This window comes from Vigna radiata, chromosome 6 (genome assembly GCF_000741045.1).
Source record: "Vigna radiata var. radiata cultivar VC1973A chromosome 6, Vradiata_ver6, whole genome shotgun sequence".
NCBI lineage: Eukaryota > Viridiplantae > Streptophyta > Magnoliopsida > Fabales > Fabaceae > Vigna > Vigna radiata.
In genome coordinates this window covers 27,090,442-27,109,212 of record NC_028356.1, presented here as the reverse complement: position 1 = coordinate 27,109,212, position 18,771 = coordinate 27,090,442, and the positions used below count along the sequence as shown (strand labels likewise).

Sequence of the window (18,771 nt, the reverse complement as noted above, 5' to 3'; positions counted from 1 at the left end):
AGACCATGTGCGCCCCATTGTGATTCTTATAAAACCCTTCTCTCTCATACGCTTCTCAACACTCACTCTCTTTCAAACTTAGAAGATTCTCAAATAGTAACCTTTTTCCATAAACCCGTGTTACCCTTTTCTCTCTTCGATCTTGTAATTGTGTTGTTGTTCATAGGATTTCTCTGATTCAATAATTTCAGATTCATCTTTCATTTCCCTCTCTGCTGCTTTACCATGGAGTTGATTCTAGGGGAATTTGACTTTAGGTTTGGGTTTGAGTTATCGATTGAGGTAGAGAATTGAGAGAGAGACGAGAGGGAGGAGGTGAAGGAGATCTCGCGCATGGAGGGGCAGAGGGCGGATCGGTGATGAGTGAAGAACCACCCGAGGACGGAGGAGTGAGGGTGGAGTGTGGAGGTGATGACAACGCTTGAGGATTCCTGGAAAGAGGGGGAACAGAGGAAGCCGATGACGGTGGCAAGGAGGGTGGGGACAGCGGAGGAAGAGTCATCACAGGGTGTGGTGGGAAGGTGGGTGACGTGGCCGAAAAGGAGGTCATGGATGACGTAGGGGAAGTGGAGAAGTGCTGGATAAGGGAGGAAAAAATGACCCAGTGTCAGAAAAAAAAAAGGCATGGCACTCCCCATTAGCAAGCTCAGCGAAAAGTTAACCGTGTTAGTTTTGGAGGACTAAAATCAAAGTTTCCTTAAAAAGGAGGACTAAAATGTACCTTATTTTAAAAGAAGGATTAAAATCAAAACCGCTTAATAATATAGGGACTAAAAACATATTTAACCCTAAATGAGTTATATAAAATAAATGGAAGCTAAATGTAATAAAGTTAGGGTTATAAACGTTCAACCAAATCATCATAATATCAGTAAATAGTAGTAGAAATACCACATTGCTCATTTGATCTAGAAAGTATTATTTGTTGTTAGAAGTTGAAACAGTAGTTTGATTCATATAACTCTTCTCCATTTCAATAAGAATGATAAATACAATTAATGGTTTTGCTTTATGCTTGTTCCAGTATGATGAACATGTTTTCTTAAATAATTATGACAATATGTAGATTAAAAAATAGTCACATCAAGATAACCAATAAATTGCAAATGTTGTTTCATTTTATAAGTGTGTAGATTCAAAAGCGTATAGTTTTTAAATGATTATTCATAACCATAAAATTCCAAATTGCAATTTATAGGAATTGACATTCTTTTAAGATAAAACAAAACTATATCATCATGACTTTCTACCATTCAAAACAAGAAGTTGGAGACCAAAGAATATGTTTTAGTTTCCCATTTAAATATGCATCTTGAAATTTAAAAAAACTATTTTCCCTCAAAGTATTTAAGAAGATACATTATCATCTTTTTTATTTTTTTTAAAAAAAAAGTTCTTGGTTTTGTAAGAAAAATTTTGAATACCTTTTCCAAGAAATCGAAGATACCATGTTTTATATTTTTCTACAAGTTCAACGATACGGGTTAATTGTAAAATAAATTGTTAGCTTTAAAAAAGGAATTTAAATAGAGTTTAGTTTTTTTTTTGGCAGCATGATATCTGTGTTAGATAATGATTATCATATAATAGTTTTGAGGTACATTTAAATTTTTTTTTTTCACAATGGTCTCATAGGACCAACACAAGTGATGAATAACAGTGAAAACTTTGATTTATATGTGGATTCACCTCAAAATAGGTTACGTCATGTTATGCAAAGTTTCACTGATTAAAAAAAATTACAAGTAATACTCACCATCACTTGACTCACAATGAATACACAGTCATTATTAAATATTTTTATCTCCCACTAAGATAAAGAATGAATACAATTTGACACTTTTGATCTCAGTACGTCACTCTTTACAACACAATATAAATTAAAGTGTTCACATGGAATCTCTGGAGAATATGAAATCCAAATACTCCTTGCAATAGAGAAGTTACAAACATAGTCCATTCTTTTAAGTTTTCTAGTAAATAGTCTTTTTAATTTAACAGTAGAAGCTCGTGAACTTTTGTAATGCAATATAGAACATTTACTATTTCCACTTGGATTCACTTCTGCTTATGAACATAAAAGAATCGTTGTACTTTTCTTGTCCTTAGTGTTAATACTTTATAAAACCTGCTTGACTTTTCATTGATAGTATTTTGTTGCTACTCTCAATGTGGTTAACGTAGGATACCTTTATCATTGTATTCTATGTATTTTTCTTTTTTACAATACCAAATTAAGCATTCAAACTTAGAAAGTAGGTTCATTGTTTCAAAAATATTGAGAATATGTGAGTCAACTTGCATGAATTGCAAACATTCAAGAATGTTTATTGTAATTTCAACATGTTAACTTCATTTTTTCATATGTACTTGCATATTATATAAGACTTTTTTCTACTTTTCGAGTAGTGTTTGTTCTCATCCGCTTGCATTCAGACTTTGTGTGATACTTTTACTTATCTTTAATTAACACTTCTCTTGACTTTGTCTAAACTTTGAATTTATATAAACTGTTCCACAATTTATATAAACTGTGTTTAATCTTGATATGCATCCATCACTTTTAATATACATAGGATACTTTATATAGATTATGTCTACCTTTTTTAATAGACTATATCTAATCTATTATTCTCTTGAAGACTTTAGTTAAAATCATTAAATGTATATCTATCGCTTTCTTATACTTTCTTATACTTTGCCCAGTCCTTTTTACTCTTATCAATCGCCGGTGCAAGAAGTAAAGACAAGGAGCGACTTCTAGCAGGCTTCTAGTGGAAGGGACACATGGACGAATCGAACATACACCGGAATGAGAGGAATCTAGAGACTGTATAGGTATGAGACTATACAGTTGAAGAATAACTTAAAGGAATTGATTTGGCTACTCATATCAACAAATGCATTTGTTTTTCGGTAGTCTAACCCATAAGAACTCCATGGTTAGAACTCCATGGTTAAACGTGCTTAGCCTAGAGTAATTTGGAATGGATGAAAGTTTTCTCGGAAAATATACAAGTGAGGACAAAACACACTAAAGTAATTTGAGATGGATGACCTTCTGAAAAGTTTCGTATACTTACGCTTACGATTCATGAAAATTTATGTATGCCTAACAAATAGTATAATTGGCTGGTAAGAGAAATACTTTTAACTGAGATAACAAAACATTATGTCATCAATATTTGTAACTAATTAATCCTAGATGAACTTTGCATTAACATTTTCATGATTGTCTCTTTCCTTTGTTATTTGTTATTTGGATGCTAGTATGATTTTCAAAGCGGCGCTATCTCGATGACAAAAAATCATGCCTCTTCAAAATTCCATTTTGTTTGATAAATCTACGTTTTCAAATTGAAAACCCCTACTGATATACATATCTCTCACGAAAGGCAAATGTTTCTTCCTCATTGAGAAAAATCAGACCAACAAAAGAACAATATTTCTCTGCTCTAACTTCTATCTCCATCAACTTTCTTAAAAATATGTAAATCTTGTACAAGATATTCATTCAGATCAAAATTCCTCTGCTATTCATTTCTTAACTGTGAGCATTATCAATTATATTATTTATGATAAAGAAAAAACATACCGTCAGTGCGCAGAGAGGATGCGAATCCCTGTGAAAAAAAACAAAGGGGTAGGTCCGAACCGACAACAGACACAACGGCCCCACTCAAACCAATGTCGTCAGCAGTGACTAAACCTCTTCCTGTGACTTCTTGACACGCACGCACCACACTTCGACATTCGACACGTGTCCTTCCTCCTCACCATCCCAAGCCCAAACCCTACCCTTTCCTCACCCTATAAATCCCCCTCTCTCCGCCACGCTCCAACTTTCAAACGCCGCCACCGCATAATTCTCCAATCATTCTCTGTCACCAACAATAATGGCCGCACCGCAACTTCACTTTCCCCCAGGATTCAGATTCCACCCTACAGACGAAGAACTCGTCGTTCATTACCTCTGCCGCAAATGCCTCAACCAACAAATCGCCGTTCCCATAATCGCCGAAATCGACCTCTACAAATACGACCCTTGGTACCTCCCTGGTAATTTCCAAATTCAAATTACTGCTTTTAAATATTTTATTGCTTTCTTATTTTATTATTTCATCTGTGAAATGTATAACTGTTCTTTTTGTACAGGAATGGCGTTGTACGGAGAGAAAGAGTGGTATTTCTTCTCGCCGAGGGACCGAAAGTATCCGAACGGTTCGCGGCCGAACCGGTCCGCGGGAACCGGGTACTGGAAAGCAACCGGAGCAGATAAACCGATTGGTAAACCGAAACCGGTTGGTATAAAAAAAGCCTTGGTGTTTTACGCTGGAAAAGCGCCCAAGGGAGAGAAGACAAACTGGATCATGCACGAGTATCGTCTCGCCGAGGTGGACCGTTCCGTTCGCAGAAAAAACAGCTTGAGGGTGGGTGTATTATATATACTAATATACCCTTTTTCTCTCTTCAAATACAAAGGATATAATAGACCTTTCCAAGAAAAGAAAAACATAACGCACGAAACTACTGTTTTGCCCTTTATTAAATGCTACTGGTTCATTGGTTCACATATTAAGAAGTTTCGGATTACGATAATAACTTGATAAAGAGGAATCACTTGAAAAATAATATAAAACGTGGCGGACTAATCATTAGTTTCTACTTAAGGAAATGATTCGTTCTTATCTCGATTAAGTTAGGGATATTGAAAATTAATTAATAAATAAATAAATTGATGAAAATGTGTGCACCTGATTATAATTTTGCAGCTGGATGACTGGGTACTGTGTCGCATATACAACAAGAAAAGCGCGGTTGAGAAGCAACCGCCGGTCAAAATTGAGTGTTCCGAACTGGCGGACGAGAAGCCGGCGATTGCGCGGCCGTACGCGGAGGTAAAGGTGGCGGACTGCGTGAACTTCGAGGGGTCGGACTCGGTGCCGCGGCTGCTGACGATGGACTCGAGCTGCTCGGAGCAGGTGGTCTCGCCGGAGCCGGCGAGCGAGGCGCAGAGTGAGCCGAAGAGGAGCAACAATGAGTTTGAGTACAATTACGTGGATGCGAATCTGGCGTCGGAGTTCCACAGCGCGAATCAGATGTCGCCGCTGCAAGATATCTTCATGTACCTCTCAAAGCCATTTTAAATGAAAATTAGTCGCTAAGACGTCGCCGTACGTGTGCGTATGAAAGCATGCATCGAATTTTGAGGTGGCTGCATCGCGCGGGGAGCACGAGACTGATCGATGGAAGGTCCATGAGTGTGCCCGTGCTGGTGCGCGCAGGTGATATTATCAAAAACAGAAACAAAAAATGTGATTCTTACATGAACAATTGAAGATGATGAATTATGAATGTATTAAATTAATGAAATATTAATACATCAATAGTCTTATAGTGTTAATGCGGGGTTATTTAATGATACTCAGTTAATTATGTGTTAACAATATTGATTTAATACACTAAAATTGTTACATTGATTTGTTTGTATGAGGATTGCAATTTTTGGTTGGGAGAGAATAGTACAAAAGATTTTTTTTTTCTCTATAGAAGAAAGCTCGTAAAGAACTTATTTTTGTAAACAAATTGTTAAACTTACTGAACTTGATTAGTTTTCTAAAATGTATTTTGAGAATTGTAGTGTGTGGAGTTATCAGGAGTGAAAGGTGGATCGGGTGGAGGGAGAAACAGATCGAGGGAAGGAGAAAATGATCGGCTGGGTCTAGGAGGTGGGCACAATGTAGTGTGGGGAGTTATCAGGAGTGAAAGGTGGATCGGGTGGAGGGAGAAACAGATCGNAGAAAATGATCGGCTGGGTCTAGGAGGTGGGCACAATGTAGTGTGGGGAGTTATCAGGAGTGAAAGGTGGATCGGGTGGAGGGAGAAACAGATCGGGGGAGGGAGAAAATGATCGGCTGGGTCTAGGAGGTGGGTACAATGTAGTGTGTGGAGCTATCAGGAGTGAATGGTGGATCGGGTGGAGGGAGAAATGGATCGGGTGGAGGAAGAAACGGATCGGGGGAGGGAGAAATTGGTCGGGGAATGACAAAGGGGAAGCGATAACATCATGAGTTAGTACACTTGAGCAAGCATGTGGTGGGGGCGACGATTTAGGGAGCGGATATGCGTATTGTAACAGATATGATAGTGGGAGCGGAGATCTCGGAGACAGGTGCGACAGTTACGTTTGGTGGCGAGATACCCGGGATCATGGATCTACGGTTACAGATAATGGGCCATCCAAGGGTAAGATTTAGGCCTATAAATACAAGAGTAAGTGGTCAGGTAAGGGACTTTTTGATCTAATTACTTTTCACTTTGAACTTAACGGTGACCTTGCTGACTTGAGAGTTGGAGTGCTAACTTGCAGGGCGCCATCCGTTCAGGTGTTAAAGGAGGGGTCAATCGGTTCGAGTTCTGTCTCGGGTCCACATCCGAAACATTTTGGCGCCCACCGTGGGGCCCGAAGACTTAACAAAAAGCCAAGTACGATCACAATGGCAGAGGAGGCACCACTGCAACTTTTACAAGAATTACAGAGACAGATGCAAGAGATGCGGGCGGAGATTGCGGCGATGAGGGCTAAACGAGCCAATCGAGTAAATGATGAAGGCAGACCTTCCATTTAGTTAGTGAATGTCGAGACGATTCATTCGGAAAGCGATGAAGGGGATAACCCCCAAGTGTAGGGGGTGGAAACTAGAGGCGACCAGAATCCAGTGAATGGTGGACGGGGTGGTCGAGCAATTGGTAGAGGAAGGGGGCGAGGGGAGAGAGGAAGAGGACGGGGAAGGGGAAGACGGAGACGATGGGAACTGGAAAATTTTGATGAAGTGGATGAAAGGCATAACGATAGAAGAGAGGGGGCCAATGAACCGGGAGAGCGAGTTCATGAAACGAGGGAGAGGATTCATGAACAGAGGGATCGAAATCCCGATCAGGCAGAAGGACTTCATCCTTTTACGCCACGGGTTATGAGGGCTGTTATACCGGAAAATAAAATGTTACCCCCGCTGGATAAGTATGGAGGTTCGTCCAACCCTATTAAGCATCTCCGATCGTTTGTAGATGCTATGGCGGTGTATTCAACCGATGAGTTAGTGTGGTGTTGGGTCTTTTCCTTGTCTTTGAAGGAGGAAGCTCTGGACTGGTTCCATTCGCTACCATCAGCTACTATTGATAGTTTCACCACCTTAAGGCAGATGTTCAGCTAGCAATATGCCTCAAGCAAAACCCCGGGAGTAACGTATACTGCGCTGGTGAGGATGAGGCAAGGAAGGGATGAGTCGCTAAGGATGTTCATGGACCGATTCAATCGTACCGCCAGGCAAGTCAGAAATGCCGACCAAAGGTTGATAGTGGGTGCACTGACGGCAACATTGAGACCTGGACCGTTCTTTGATTACCTTCACGCAGAGCAGCCGCAGAGTATGGAGGAGTTACAGGATAGACTAGCGAGTTTTATCAGGATAGAGGAGGGGCAGGCTCATCAGAGAGGAAGAGAGGAGGGGGATTCGCAATCCAAGGGGAACAGAGAGAGGGTGATGAAGCAGCCGGTCGAGAGGGTGGATAGAGGCACTGAGCGCAGATGGGGAAATCCCTCAAGGGTGCAACAGTATGTGCATCATACACCTCTGAACCTCCCTCGGGCACGTGTTTTGGAGGAAGCTTTGAGAGCAGATTTAATGACTACGGTCCAAGCTCCAACCCCTTTCGGTGTTGATGAGAGTAAGTATTGTCGGTATCACCAAAATAGAGGGCATTCTACCGAAGATTATGTCACTCTGAAGGACAAATTGGAAACCCTAGTTCAAGAAGGACATTTGAGAAGATTTGTCCAAAGGCCGAGTAGGCCTCCTTCAAGGGGTAATAGGTGGAGAGGATCGGGTAACGCGAGTCCTAGATGCTTGTTAGGAGAAAATGAGGAAGAGAGCGACTCTCTATTTATAGCCGAGAAAAATGGTTCCATTCTCTCATCTTCACCGTTGATGATTGTTAAATCAGAGGGTCAGCATCAACCGTCTTTTCAAGTTCTCTGATAACTGTCAGAAGATCTCATCTGCACCGTTCATTTCATAATTTATCGTAGGGCTCTAATTTTATCATTTTTTCGTACTATCTTTGCTTAAACCCCTTCGCCATTTTCATGCCTTGGGGCTTGGGGGGCTTATGTAGTGTGTGGAGTTATCAGGAGTGAAAGGTGGATCGGGTGGAGGGAGAAACAGATCGGGGGGAGGGAGAAAATGATCGGCTGGATCTAGGAGGTGGGCACAATGTAGTGTGGGGAGTTATTAGGAGTGAAAGGTGGATCGGGTGGAGGGAGAAACAGATCGGGGGGAGGGAGAAAATAATCGGCTGGGTCTAGGAGGTGGGCACAATGTAGTGTGTGGAGCTATCAGGAGTGAATGGTGGATCGGGTGGAGGGAGAAATGGATCGGGTGGAGGGAGAAACGGATCGGGGGAGGGAGAAATTGGTCGGGGAATGACAAAGGGGAAGCGATAACATCATGAGTTAGTACACNTGAGCAAGCATGTGGTGGGGGCGACGATTTAGGGAGCGGATATGCGTATTGTAACAGANATGATAGTGGGAGCNNAGATCTCGGAGACAGGTNCGACAGTTACGCTTGGTGGCGAGATACCCGGGATCATGGATCTACGGTTACAGATAATGGGCCATCCAAGGGTAAGATTTAGGCCTATAAATACAGAAGCAAGTGGTCAGGCAAGGGACTTTTTGATCTAATTACTTTTCACTTTGAACTTAACGGTGACCTTGCTGACTTGAGCGTTGGAGTGCTAACTTGCAGGGCGCCATCCGTTCAGGTGTTAAAGGAGGGGTCAATCGGTTCGAGTTCTGTCTCGGGTCTACATCCGAAACAAGAATATTTTAAAAATTTCTTGAGTTTATTTTATTTTCAAAACATGAGAAAAACTTGTATAATACAAACATTTAATTAAATTTTACACTTCCTTGAAAATAAAAGGATTCTAACGTTTTAGTATGTTGTTGGTACTTTTTATACAATATGAAAAGATATTTTCTTTTTCTATCAAATTTGGGTTTCTTATTTTTCCTCCCACTTGCATCTTATTGAGGACTGTCTGGAAGTTAAATCTTTGAGACGATCCTGTTGGTTTTCATTCTTTTCATTTGTATTTGTATATAAAGAGATTTTCTTTTTGGTATTTACATTTTTTAATTCTATTTTTTAAATACTTTTTCAATTAAATTAAAATAATTGTTTTATTAATTTTATCTTTTAAGTGAATATTTTTTAAAATTTATCTATCGTTTTTTAATTTGATTTTTTTTAAACTTAACTATTTTTTATTATAACTATTTACAAAATAAAAAAAAATTACGATAAAATTATAAAATTATTTATATTTAATTTAATAATAATAATATTTTTAATATTTTTTATTGTTATAAAGAAAACACACACATTTTTCTATATAATAATATTTTAGTTCATTTTATGACTATTAAGAATATGAATTATCACAATACAAAATTACTTTTAAATTTTATCTTTAATAATATTTAAAGTTATAATAATAAATTAATAAAATTATAGAAAGTAAGAATGATAAAGAAAAATAAATTAGAAACATGAAAGTAAGTAACATAGTGAGAAAATATTATTATTTATATTAAAAATAATAATATTTATCGACACTAAGTATTTAAACTATTTTATTATATATAATAAGTATTGGATTAGATGAATGGTGAGAAATTATTTAATGGAGAATCTAGATGAAAAGACGAAAATTATAAATATAGACATATTTAATAAAGGTTAAGAATGGTAGATGTTGAGTGTAGTTACATAGAATAGACACAATATGTAACTATAATTAGTGGATGAGTGCATTACATGAGGTTTACGTGTGAATTAAAAGGAATACACAATATTAATGGAACTCAAGTCCAAATCAAACATTTAATTTCTTAATCTAACAATTGTTTAATTAAACAATTACCAAAGAGCTCGAGTGAAAAATAAGGTTGCACTAATAATTGAGTAAGTCTCTTTCATATACGAAATCTCTTCGTAATAGTTTTTTCTTTCTTTTTTTTTTTCCTTTAAGAAGTCTAAAAAAGTTTTGCTGAAAAGGATGAGAATTCAATAAGAATTGTGAGTTTGAAAGTTCAACAATGAAACCAACGAGTTATAATAAGGAACTATAGAAGAAGAATGTTGTAAAGCTTAGATTAAGGAAGCTAACTAATTTTGTCACGTTCAATGATGATGTGTATTGTTGTTATGAATAAATAAAATATGTTGGTTGTTGATCATTAGCATGTGTGGTATGTTTGCATTTGATGAAAGGATGGTGTATGTGCATGGTTAGAACTGACTTAGTAAGTTTGAGACATTTGCATATGTTCTGTTTTCTGTGATGAAATGATCTTTATTAGCATTAATGATGTAGTAATTAGGAAATGATGTGGTTTGAGACTTGAGTATTATTGGTTGGTAATTGATTTTAATGTTTAGATGTTTTTTTTAATTATAATTGTAATGTTGATTAATCAATATTATTGTTGATTAAGTGGGATACATGATTGATATGTTGTTATTTTGATCATTTGTGTGTGTGATATTATCAATGTGATGTGTTGACTTGTTATAGAAGTGTGATTTATGATCGAATGATTATGAGTTCAATTCTAGAAAGAAAGAGAGTTAAGGGATTTTTTTATTGAATTTTAGGCACAGGGGTAAAAGGGTCTTTTTTGTATTTATTAAGTGGTGCAGAAATTGAGTTAGGGATGTAGAAGGAAAAAGATCAAAACTAAAATCTGAAATAAAATAGAAAGATTACATGAATAGTTGTGATATTCAGTGGTTGTTAAAATTTTTGAAAAAGTAGTTAAGAGAGAACAAGAGAGGAAATCTTAATGGTTGTAGAGATAAAGTAAGAGATTTTATTAAAACAAAAAAGATAGAGATAGAATAGAAGAAGATAAAAAGGAAAAGAGAGAAAGGGTTTTGCACACTGTTACCCTAATTCTAAAAACGAAATTGAGAGATATAAGAGAGAGAAAAGATGTTCTCTACGAGAAAAGAGGAATAGCTGTAAAAAACCTTAGTGCAAGAGAGGTTTGTGGTGTTTTTAAAGTTAGATAAAGCCTTAATATTGGCCAAGGTATGGGGAAGCTCACCTTTGTTTATTTTCTTATTTGTTTGTATGATGAATAAGGTTTCCTTTTGGTTATCTTGAAAGGGTTATGTTGATTTGATGCATGCATGAAAATACATTTTGCATGGTGATAGGGTTATATCATGGTTGTTTGGGTTTTTCCTTTGAATGTATGTATGATTTTGATGGGTTTTCCCATAATAAGATTTGATTCTACGAGGAACAAAGTTATAATAATTGAGGGTTTTAGCATGCAAACATATGTTATATAGATGGTATGATAATCATATGTAGAATATTGGGTTTGCTGAGTTGTTAGACGCATGATATGGAGTTGGTTGTTATAGTGTTTGATTTTTAAAGAAGTGGAGACATTATCTATATGGGTTGCATTTCCAAGTCTTTAGTGATCACAAAAGTCTGAAATACTTGTTCGATCAGAAAGAGTTGAATATGCGTAAGAGAACACGAATGAAGTGTTTGAAAGATTATGATTTTGAATTGTAGTACCATTCAGGTAAGGCAAATGTTGTTACCAATGCTTTAAGTAGGAAGAAAGTTCAAATGGTAGCCTTGATGGTAAAGGAGTTAGAGTTGATTGAGAAGTTAGGAGAAATGAACTTGGGAGTGCAGGTGAAAGAAGGTCATTCATGAATCACTATTTTATACTATTCACTTAGCTTTTCACACCGTTAGTGAATTGTGTTTAACTCTATATTATTGTCTCATTTTCACTATTTGGGTTTAATTGGACTATTAATTCTTATTTTCTTTAATTTGAATTATTTGGGCCTAATTATTCCAATTTTTATTTGCAGGACAATTTTGGAATCATATTTTGGCAAAAAAAGAGTGTGGCCATGTCATTTTACATTATCTACATCAACATTATAGTTCAATTTCATTTTAAATTCGTTTACAATGTAATTGGGTCAAACTTTATGACTTTGGACCCACTTTTGGTCAACATTTTGTAAGAAGCCCATATAGAGGTAATTTTCGTCTTGTCTTTTGCCCTTTTAAAACCCCAAATCAGATTTGGGAAAGGTTTCTCCCCCTTCACTTGCATTTTTCATTATGTTTGGAGCATTGAAAATGTACTGCTTGTTGAAGGATTGAAACACAATTTGCTAATTATTAGTCAGTTGTGTGATAAAGGGCTGAAAATAACTTTCGAACCAAAATACTATTTGATTAGCAATGGTTCAATTGATGAGTTGCTACTGATAGGTAAGAGATACAACAACATATATATAATCGATTTTAGAAAAACTTCATTCAAATTTGTAGTATGTCTGATGTCTAAAGAAGATGATGCATGGTTATGGCACAAAATGTTAACTCATATTAACATGGGTCAATTAAACAAACTAGTGTCTAAAGATATTGTCATTGGTCTTCCTAATATACGTTATGCTTCTGAAAGATTGTGTGATGCATGCCAAAAAGGAAAGCAAACAAGACATTCTTTAAAAATAAAAGAGAAATGTCAACCACCAGACCCCTGTAACTGTTATATATTGATTTATTTGGTCCCTCAAGGGTTAGGAGTCTTGGAGGAAATTTATATGGCTTAGTAATTGTTGATGACTATTCTCGTTTTACTTGGACTTTCTTTATTTCTGCCAAGAGTGAAACGTTTAGGGTGGTCAAGAAATTTGTTGTTGCTATTCAAAATGAAAAGGAGCTTAAGATTAAATCGATTAGAAGTGATCATGGGGAGGAGTTCCATTATGAAGCATTTGATGAATACTGTGTGGAAATGGGAATTTCTCACAACTTCTCAACACCAAGAACACCTCAGCAAAATGGAGTTGTTGAAAAAAAGAATAGGGCATTAGAAGAAATGGCAAGAACCATGTTGAATGAAAGGGACTTACCAAAGTATTTCTGGGAAGATGTTGTGAGCACAACGTGTTATGTGCTTAACAAAACCGTGATAAGATCAATGCTGAAATTGACCCCCTATGAATTATTCAAGGGAAGAAAGCCTAACATCTTACATCTGCAGATCTTTGGATGCAAGTGTTTTGTTCTGAACAATGGTAAGGAAAATCTTGGTAAGTTTGATTCCAAAGCCAATGAGGTTATCTTTATTGGCTATTCTCTCACAAGTAAAGCTTATCGTGTATATAACAAAAGAACAATGTGTGTGGAAGAATATGTACATCTAGCTTTTTATGAGTATATTGTTACTGCTACTAATTCTATACATCCTAGAAAGTATATGAATGCAGATGACTCCACTGGAGAGGAAGAAGAAAATGAGGAAATTTCAAAAGATGAAAATTCTGAAGATGTTATCAATCTCTCTAGAGCTGAATCGATTAAGGAATGGAAAACACCAAGAAATGTCTCAACAAGAAACATTATTGGTGATATCACTAGAGGATTTTCCACTAGACGTCAACTCAATCAATTCTGCATGAATGTAGCGTATGTTTCTAAGATTGAACCCAAGAACATTGAGGTTGCACTTGAGGATGAAAATTAGATGATGGCCATGCAAGAGGAGTTGAATCAGTTCAAAAGAAACAACGTATGAGAATTAGTTCCAAGAACAAAGCAAATGGGTTTTTAGGAACCAAATGGGTTTTTAGGAATAAAATGGATGGCTTAGGAGAAATCATCAAGAACAAAGCAAGGTTAGTTGCTAAAGGCTACAACCAAGAAGAGGGAATCGATTATGACGAGACTTATGCACCAGTATCCAGACTAGAAGTTATAAGGATTCTGCTATTTATTGCCTCAGTTATGAAGTTCAAGTTGTATCAAATGAATGTTAAGAGAGCTTTCCTAAACGGGTATATCAAGTGTTGAGATTGTTGATAGGGGTAGCATTGGTTTAGCTAAACCCACAATCTCAGTAATATATGAGTTTTTGATGATGACAACGTATAATTAATAACACATGTGTATTATGTGTTACATGTTCTATGCTTACATGTTATACGCTTATATGAGAACATGACTGTGTTGTTGTTGTGTTGTTCATTGCATTTCACTAGTTATATATGTGATTTTATACATGAATGCATGATGTAACATCCCAAAAGTATAGCCTTAAACTATACTTAAGAGTCCTTACATTGATAATATAATAGAACAGTTATAGAGACAATAAAGCTAATTTACAGTTATCCAAAAATAATTATAAATTTAAAACTTTAAAGAAATCCTAAGCTGATACTATTTCATGTACAAATCGAATGATGCTACACTTGTACAAAAAGAAAATTATAAGACTGAACAGTCTTACAGATGTCCTATACAAATTTACTAAATAGGTCAAACGGTTCTACACTCTCTTCGGGTTGCTCGCTGTGCAGGGCTTCCTCTAGTGAGACTTCGTCGCCTTCTGCTCCCATCCAAAGGATGATCATCGCAGTGAAGAGAACGACCGAACGGGTAATGAAAGACATGACAGGAAGTAAGGGTAAGCTTATGTAATTTAATTAATTCAGTCAAACATATCACTTAATAGAAAAGTTAATAAGTAAAACAAACATATCCATTCACACAATCGTAATACAAGTATTCCAGGAAATGACCGAACATACAAACTTATAATAATATAATTCCCAACCATTCCACACTTACTGTCCAGACTGTATGAATCATGTAGCTACGGTCGTTCTTGCACCCGTGGAAAGGTAAACCGGAACATCCCGTGAATACCATAGTTGGAAACCCAAACCGCCACACGGGGTTAGCCCTTCATCCCCTATTATAGCTGGAACCCCAAGCTTACACAGGAGTTTAGTTCGTTAGCTGGAACCCTAAGCCTAACGCGACCAAGCCTCCTGCTATTCCCACCACATGCGCCGTCATTCTCTACATAATACTCGGTGACCATTGGAATGTCAAGATGAACATCCACTACAAAGCTGACCATATTCATACTATTACCACATCACCACCAACCATTCACTGAGAAATTCCTCCTTGGAATTCTCTTCCATACCAACTTGAAATATACAATCAACATACTTACTCATCCAAAATACATTTCAGTAAAGTTAACCAATATCATAAAATAATCATCATAATGAAAAGCACCGAATGGAAAAAATTATCATTTTCTAAGAACAAAACTGAATGAAAATGCTAGTTCCCTATAGATGAACACAACCGAACAGAAGAGATTACAAAATCTCTGTACAAAACCGAACGGGAGAATATTCCCTATATTCGAATATGACCGCACGTTAAGAATACCCTCAACTCTAGAATAATGATCGAATGGTCAAGTAACCTGATTGATCCAGTTGGAGCCAAATACTTAGATACTTAACATACTAATTATACCTCAAGCCGAGCAATTTAAAGTTTAGGCCGAACACTTTGGAGCTTTAGCCGAGCACTTAGAGCTAAAGCCGAACACTTTGGGTTTTGACCGAGTGCTTAGAGCTAAGGCCGAACACTTTGGGCTTTGGCCGAGCGCTTAGAACTAAGGCCGAACACTTTGGGCTTTAGCTGAGCACTTTGACCACAAGACTGAGTTCTCTTCAAGAAACCGAGTGTTAGTACGAAACTGAACACTCTTTAAGAAACCGAGCGTCAGTATAAAACTGAACACTCTTCAAGAGACTCATTATGAGTATAAGCGAGTGCCAGTACAAGACCGACCACTCTTTGTATGACTGAGTGTTAGTATAAGACCAAACATCCTTTAAGAAACTGAGCGTCAGTATAAAACCGAACACTCTTCAAAAGACCGAGCGTTAAAACAAGACCGAACACTCTTTTCATATAACATATATGGTAAAGCTGACAAAGCAACTAACTTAACTTGTTTTGAATATTTTAACCAAAATAACTAGTAAGAAAATTTGTCTAACCTTACTTAACTTATCACTCAACATTCACCCATAGAAGACCGATTGGTCATCAACTGAAATCTCCTACAGATGAGAATTCAGTCAAGACCGTACGTACTAATGGAAAACCGAACAACCATCATTGACCCTCGGTCACAGTTACAGATTTCTGCAGAATTTAGCAGAGTTAAGAATAACCCTATTTCTACCCAGTTCTTGATAACTTACCAAACATTCATTTATTCAAACAAACATGCAATATCACAAGATCAACCAATTCATCAACATAACATCATTCAAGCATACAACATCTGAAACAAAAGAATGTAATTAAATTACAAGCTTCCTTTACCTTATAATTGGGAAGCTATTTACTCATTAGGAGAAAGTGTTTCCCGAATTCCAACCTTTCTAGAATACTTATTACCCACCGAACAAAGAAGAGATCAAGAAACTGATCAAAATTCTTGTGGAGAGAAAACAGATGAACACATGCAACTAAAATTTTAGCTTGCATGTGCCCGAAGGCAGATTTCTCGTGAAGAAAGTTAACTTACCAACTCTAAACGAAAATTTGATCGGTGCAATCGAAAGCTCCTAGCACCAAGAATGCTCAATTGGTGACTGATCAATGATCGGAAGAGAAAAAGGTTAAGATTTCTTAGAGAGAAGATGCAATTTCTAGAGAGAAGGAGAAGAAATAAAAAGTTGCAGAAACTTGGAGAAGAAGGTGCATGTAGGAAGTGGTAGAAAATTTAAAATCCCAGCATTTATACCACCTCCAAAACCGACCGGTCCATTCCCATGCCGCCACCTGTCTTCCACTTTCTGAGTCTCACACATTCTCTGTCTTGACACGTGGATTCCACCAAGCTGGGGAATTTATGGGTCCTGACACATGACATGTTTTTGGAAAAGAAAAACCACAAGTATTATTGTTGAATTTTAATTGTGTGGCAAAACAATAGTTTTAAGTCGATTTCATTATAGAGTGAGTCGATTAAAACTCGTGTCTTTGCACAAACTTTTTTCAAAGTGTGCTATGAGATTTTTCAAAGAGAAAGTTTTTCAAAACTATGATTTACACTGTTACATAGTAGATTATATACGTGTTGCATTCAACTAAATCTGTTATTGTTTTTAAATTTTGTTAATGCTTGATATAACTGTCTAATAGTCATATTTTTAAATATGTTAACTAAGCATTAAATGTCATTCGACTGCATTAATTGCAAATTCAATTAATTGCTTTGACTGTTGCTAACTGCTATAACAAAATTATTATATTCGACTACATTAGTAGCGTATTCGATTAAAATGCGTCTGTCATGAGTTATTCTATAAATTTACGCAAATTTGATTCCTGTAGGAACTTTTGTGAATCTAACATTTTTTGTAATATCTTTTTAGAAAGTGCTATCTTAGAGAAAGAGGAAAAGAGCTCCAAGAATCAAGAAGTGACCGTGGTGATCATCTCCTTGTGATTTCTTGAAGAGCAAGGTTGTTGTGTTTTCAAAATCTGATCTATCTGCACATTTGGGTGTCTACTGCAAGATTAGGTTCTACAATCTGCTGAAGATGGGTTGTGTTCCCTGTTGTGACTGCAGAAAGAAGAGCGTGCGACGTTCTTGACTTTAAGAGGTGTCTCAAAGGGTTTAGACAACAGGAGAGGGGATTCTTTATGCTGGTCTAGTTATTGTACTACCTATATTTTGATTAGAGGGTTAGAGAGATGTTTTATATTTTTGACGTAAGGTCTCTATAAAAGCCTTGTTGGAAAAACCTTGATCATTATAATGCATTTACTTGCTGTGGTTGGAAGGACACTAAATGTTGGTAGGTTGGCCGAACCAGTATAAAAAACAGTGTTTGATTTTTCTAATCCCTACTCTTTTACGTTTAATCGACTTTATACTATACTCATTCGATTAAGTTTTCGCTTCATTAGAAAGTCTTTTACCTTGCATTTCAAGAAAGCTTTAAAGGCATCACCTTTTGTGGAAATTTTTTTAAAAGACTTTGTTTTTACGTTTCACCAATTCACCCCCCTCTTAGTGTGAGAAATTGAGCCATTCTATTTTAAAATCAAGGAAGAGGTATATGTGGAACAACCACCAGGATTTCAAGATTATGAACATCCAAACTTTATCTTCAAGTTGAAAAAGGCCTTATATGGACTGAAACAAGCACCAAGATCATGGTACGAGCGTTTGAATGAATTTTTGATAAAGAAGGGATTCATTAGGGGTAAAGTGGATTTAACTCTTTTCATTAAGAATTCCAAAAAAGATAAATTGTACGTCCAAATTTATGTTGATGATATTAACTTTGGATCAACTAATTCTACTTTATGCAAAGAATTTTCTAAGACTATGCAGGAAGAGTTCGAGATGTACATGATAGGATAACTCATGTACTTTCTAGGACTTCAAGTCAAACAAACTGAGAATGTCATCTTCATTCATCAATCCAAGTACTGCATCGATCTATTGAAGATATACAAAATGTTGGACTGCAAAAAGGCTGCAACACCTATGGCAACAAATTGTTATCTCGATCTTGATGAAGCTGGTAAAGCTATTGAACAGAAAATGTACAGAGGTATGATTGGATCTCTATTGTACTTAACTACCAGTAGACCAAACATCATGCATAATGTTTGTCTTTATGCTAGATTTCAGTCTCTACCAAAAGAATCACACTTAACCGTTGTAAATAGAATTTTGAAATACTTAAAGGAAACCAAGAATCTTGGACTATGGTATCCAGTGGTTCAAACATTTTTCTCGAAGGATAC

The 18,771-nt window shown here is 36.6% G+C and overlaps 2 protein-coding genes across 2 annotated transcripts; both read left to right on the top strand.

The window, feature by feature from the left end:
• The first annotated feature begins 3,832 nt into the window (after window positions 1-3,832).
• Window positions 3,833-5,412, top strand: LOC106763992 (NAC domain-containing protein 2-like). The gene is made up of 3 exons (XM_014648184.2): window positions 3,833-4,059; window positions 4,156-4,430; window positions 4,773-5,412. The coding sequence occupies exons 1-3, from the start codon at window positions 3,897-3,899 to the stop codon at window positions 5,145-5,147; spliced, it is 813 nt and encodes a 270-aa protein (XP_014503670.1). The 5' UTR covers window positions 3,833-3,896; the 3' UTR covers window positions 5,148-5,412.
• A 678-nt stretch (window positions 5,413-6,090) lies between these two features.
• LOC111241879 lies at window positions 6,091-6,666 on the top strand. Its single transcript, XM_022782325.1, has 2 exons — window positions 6,091-6,285; window positions 6,387-6,666. Exons 1-2 carry the CDS (start codon window positions 6,124-6,126, stop codon window positions 6,627-6,629), a joined length of 405 nt encoding a protein of 134 aa, XP_022638046.1. The 5' UTR covers window positions 6,091-6,123; the 3' UTR covers window positions 6,630-6,666.
• The last annotated feature ends 12,105 nt before the right edge of the window (window positions 6,667-18,771 follow it).

Coding starts and splice junctions, on each gene's coding strand:
- LOC106763992 (XM_014648184.2), top strand. CDS start 3,897: ATGGCCGCACCGCAACTTCACTTTCCCCCAGGATTCAGATTCCACCCT. Junction 4,060..4,155: donor CGACCCTTGGTACCTCCCTG/GTAATTTCCAAA, acceptor CTTTTTGTACAG/GAATGGCGTTGTACGGAGAG. Junction 4,431..4,772: donor GCAGAAAAAACAGCTTGAGG/GTGGGTGTATTA, acceptor ATAATTTTGCAG/CTGGATGACTGGGTACTGTG.
- LOC111241879 (XM_022782325.1), top strand. CDS start 6,124: ATGCGTATTGTAACAGATATGATAGTGGGAGCGGAGATCTCGGAGACA. Junction 6,286..6,386: donor ATACAAGAGTAAGTGGTCAG/GTAAGGGACTTT, acceptor CCATCCGTTCAG/GTGTTAAAGGAGGGGTCAAT.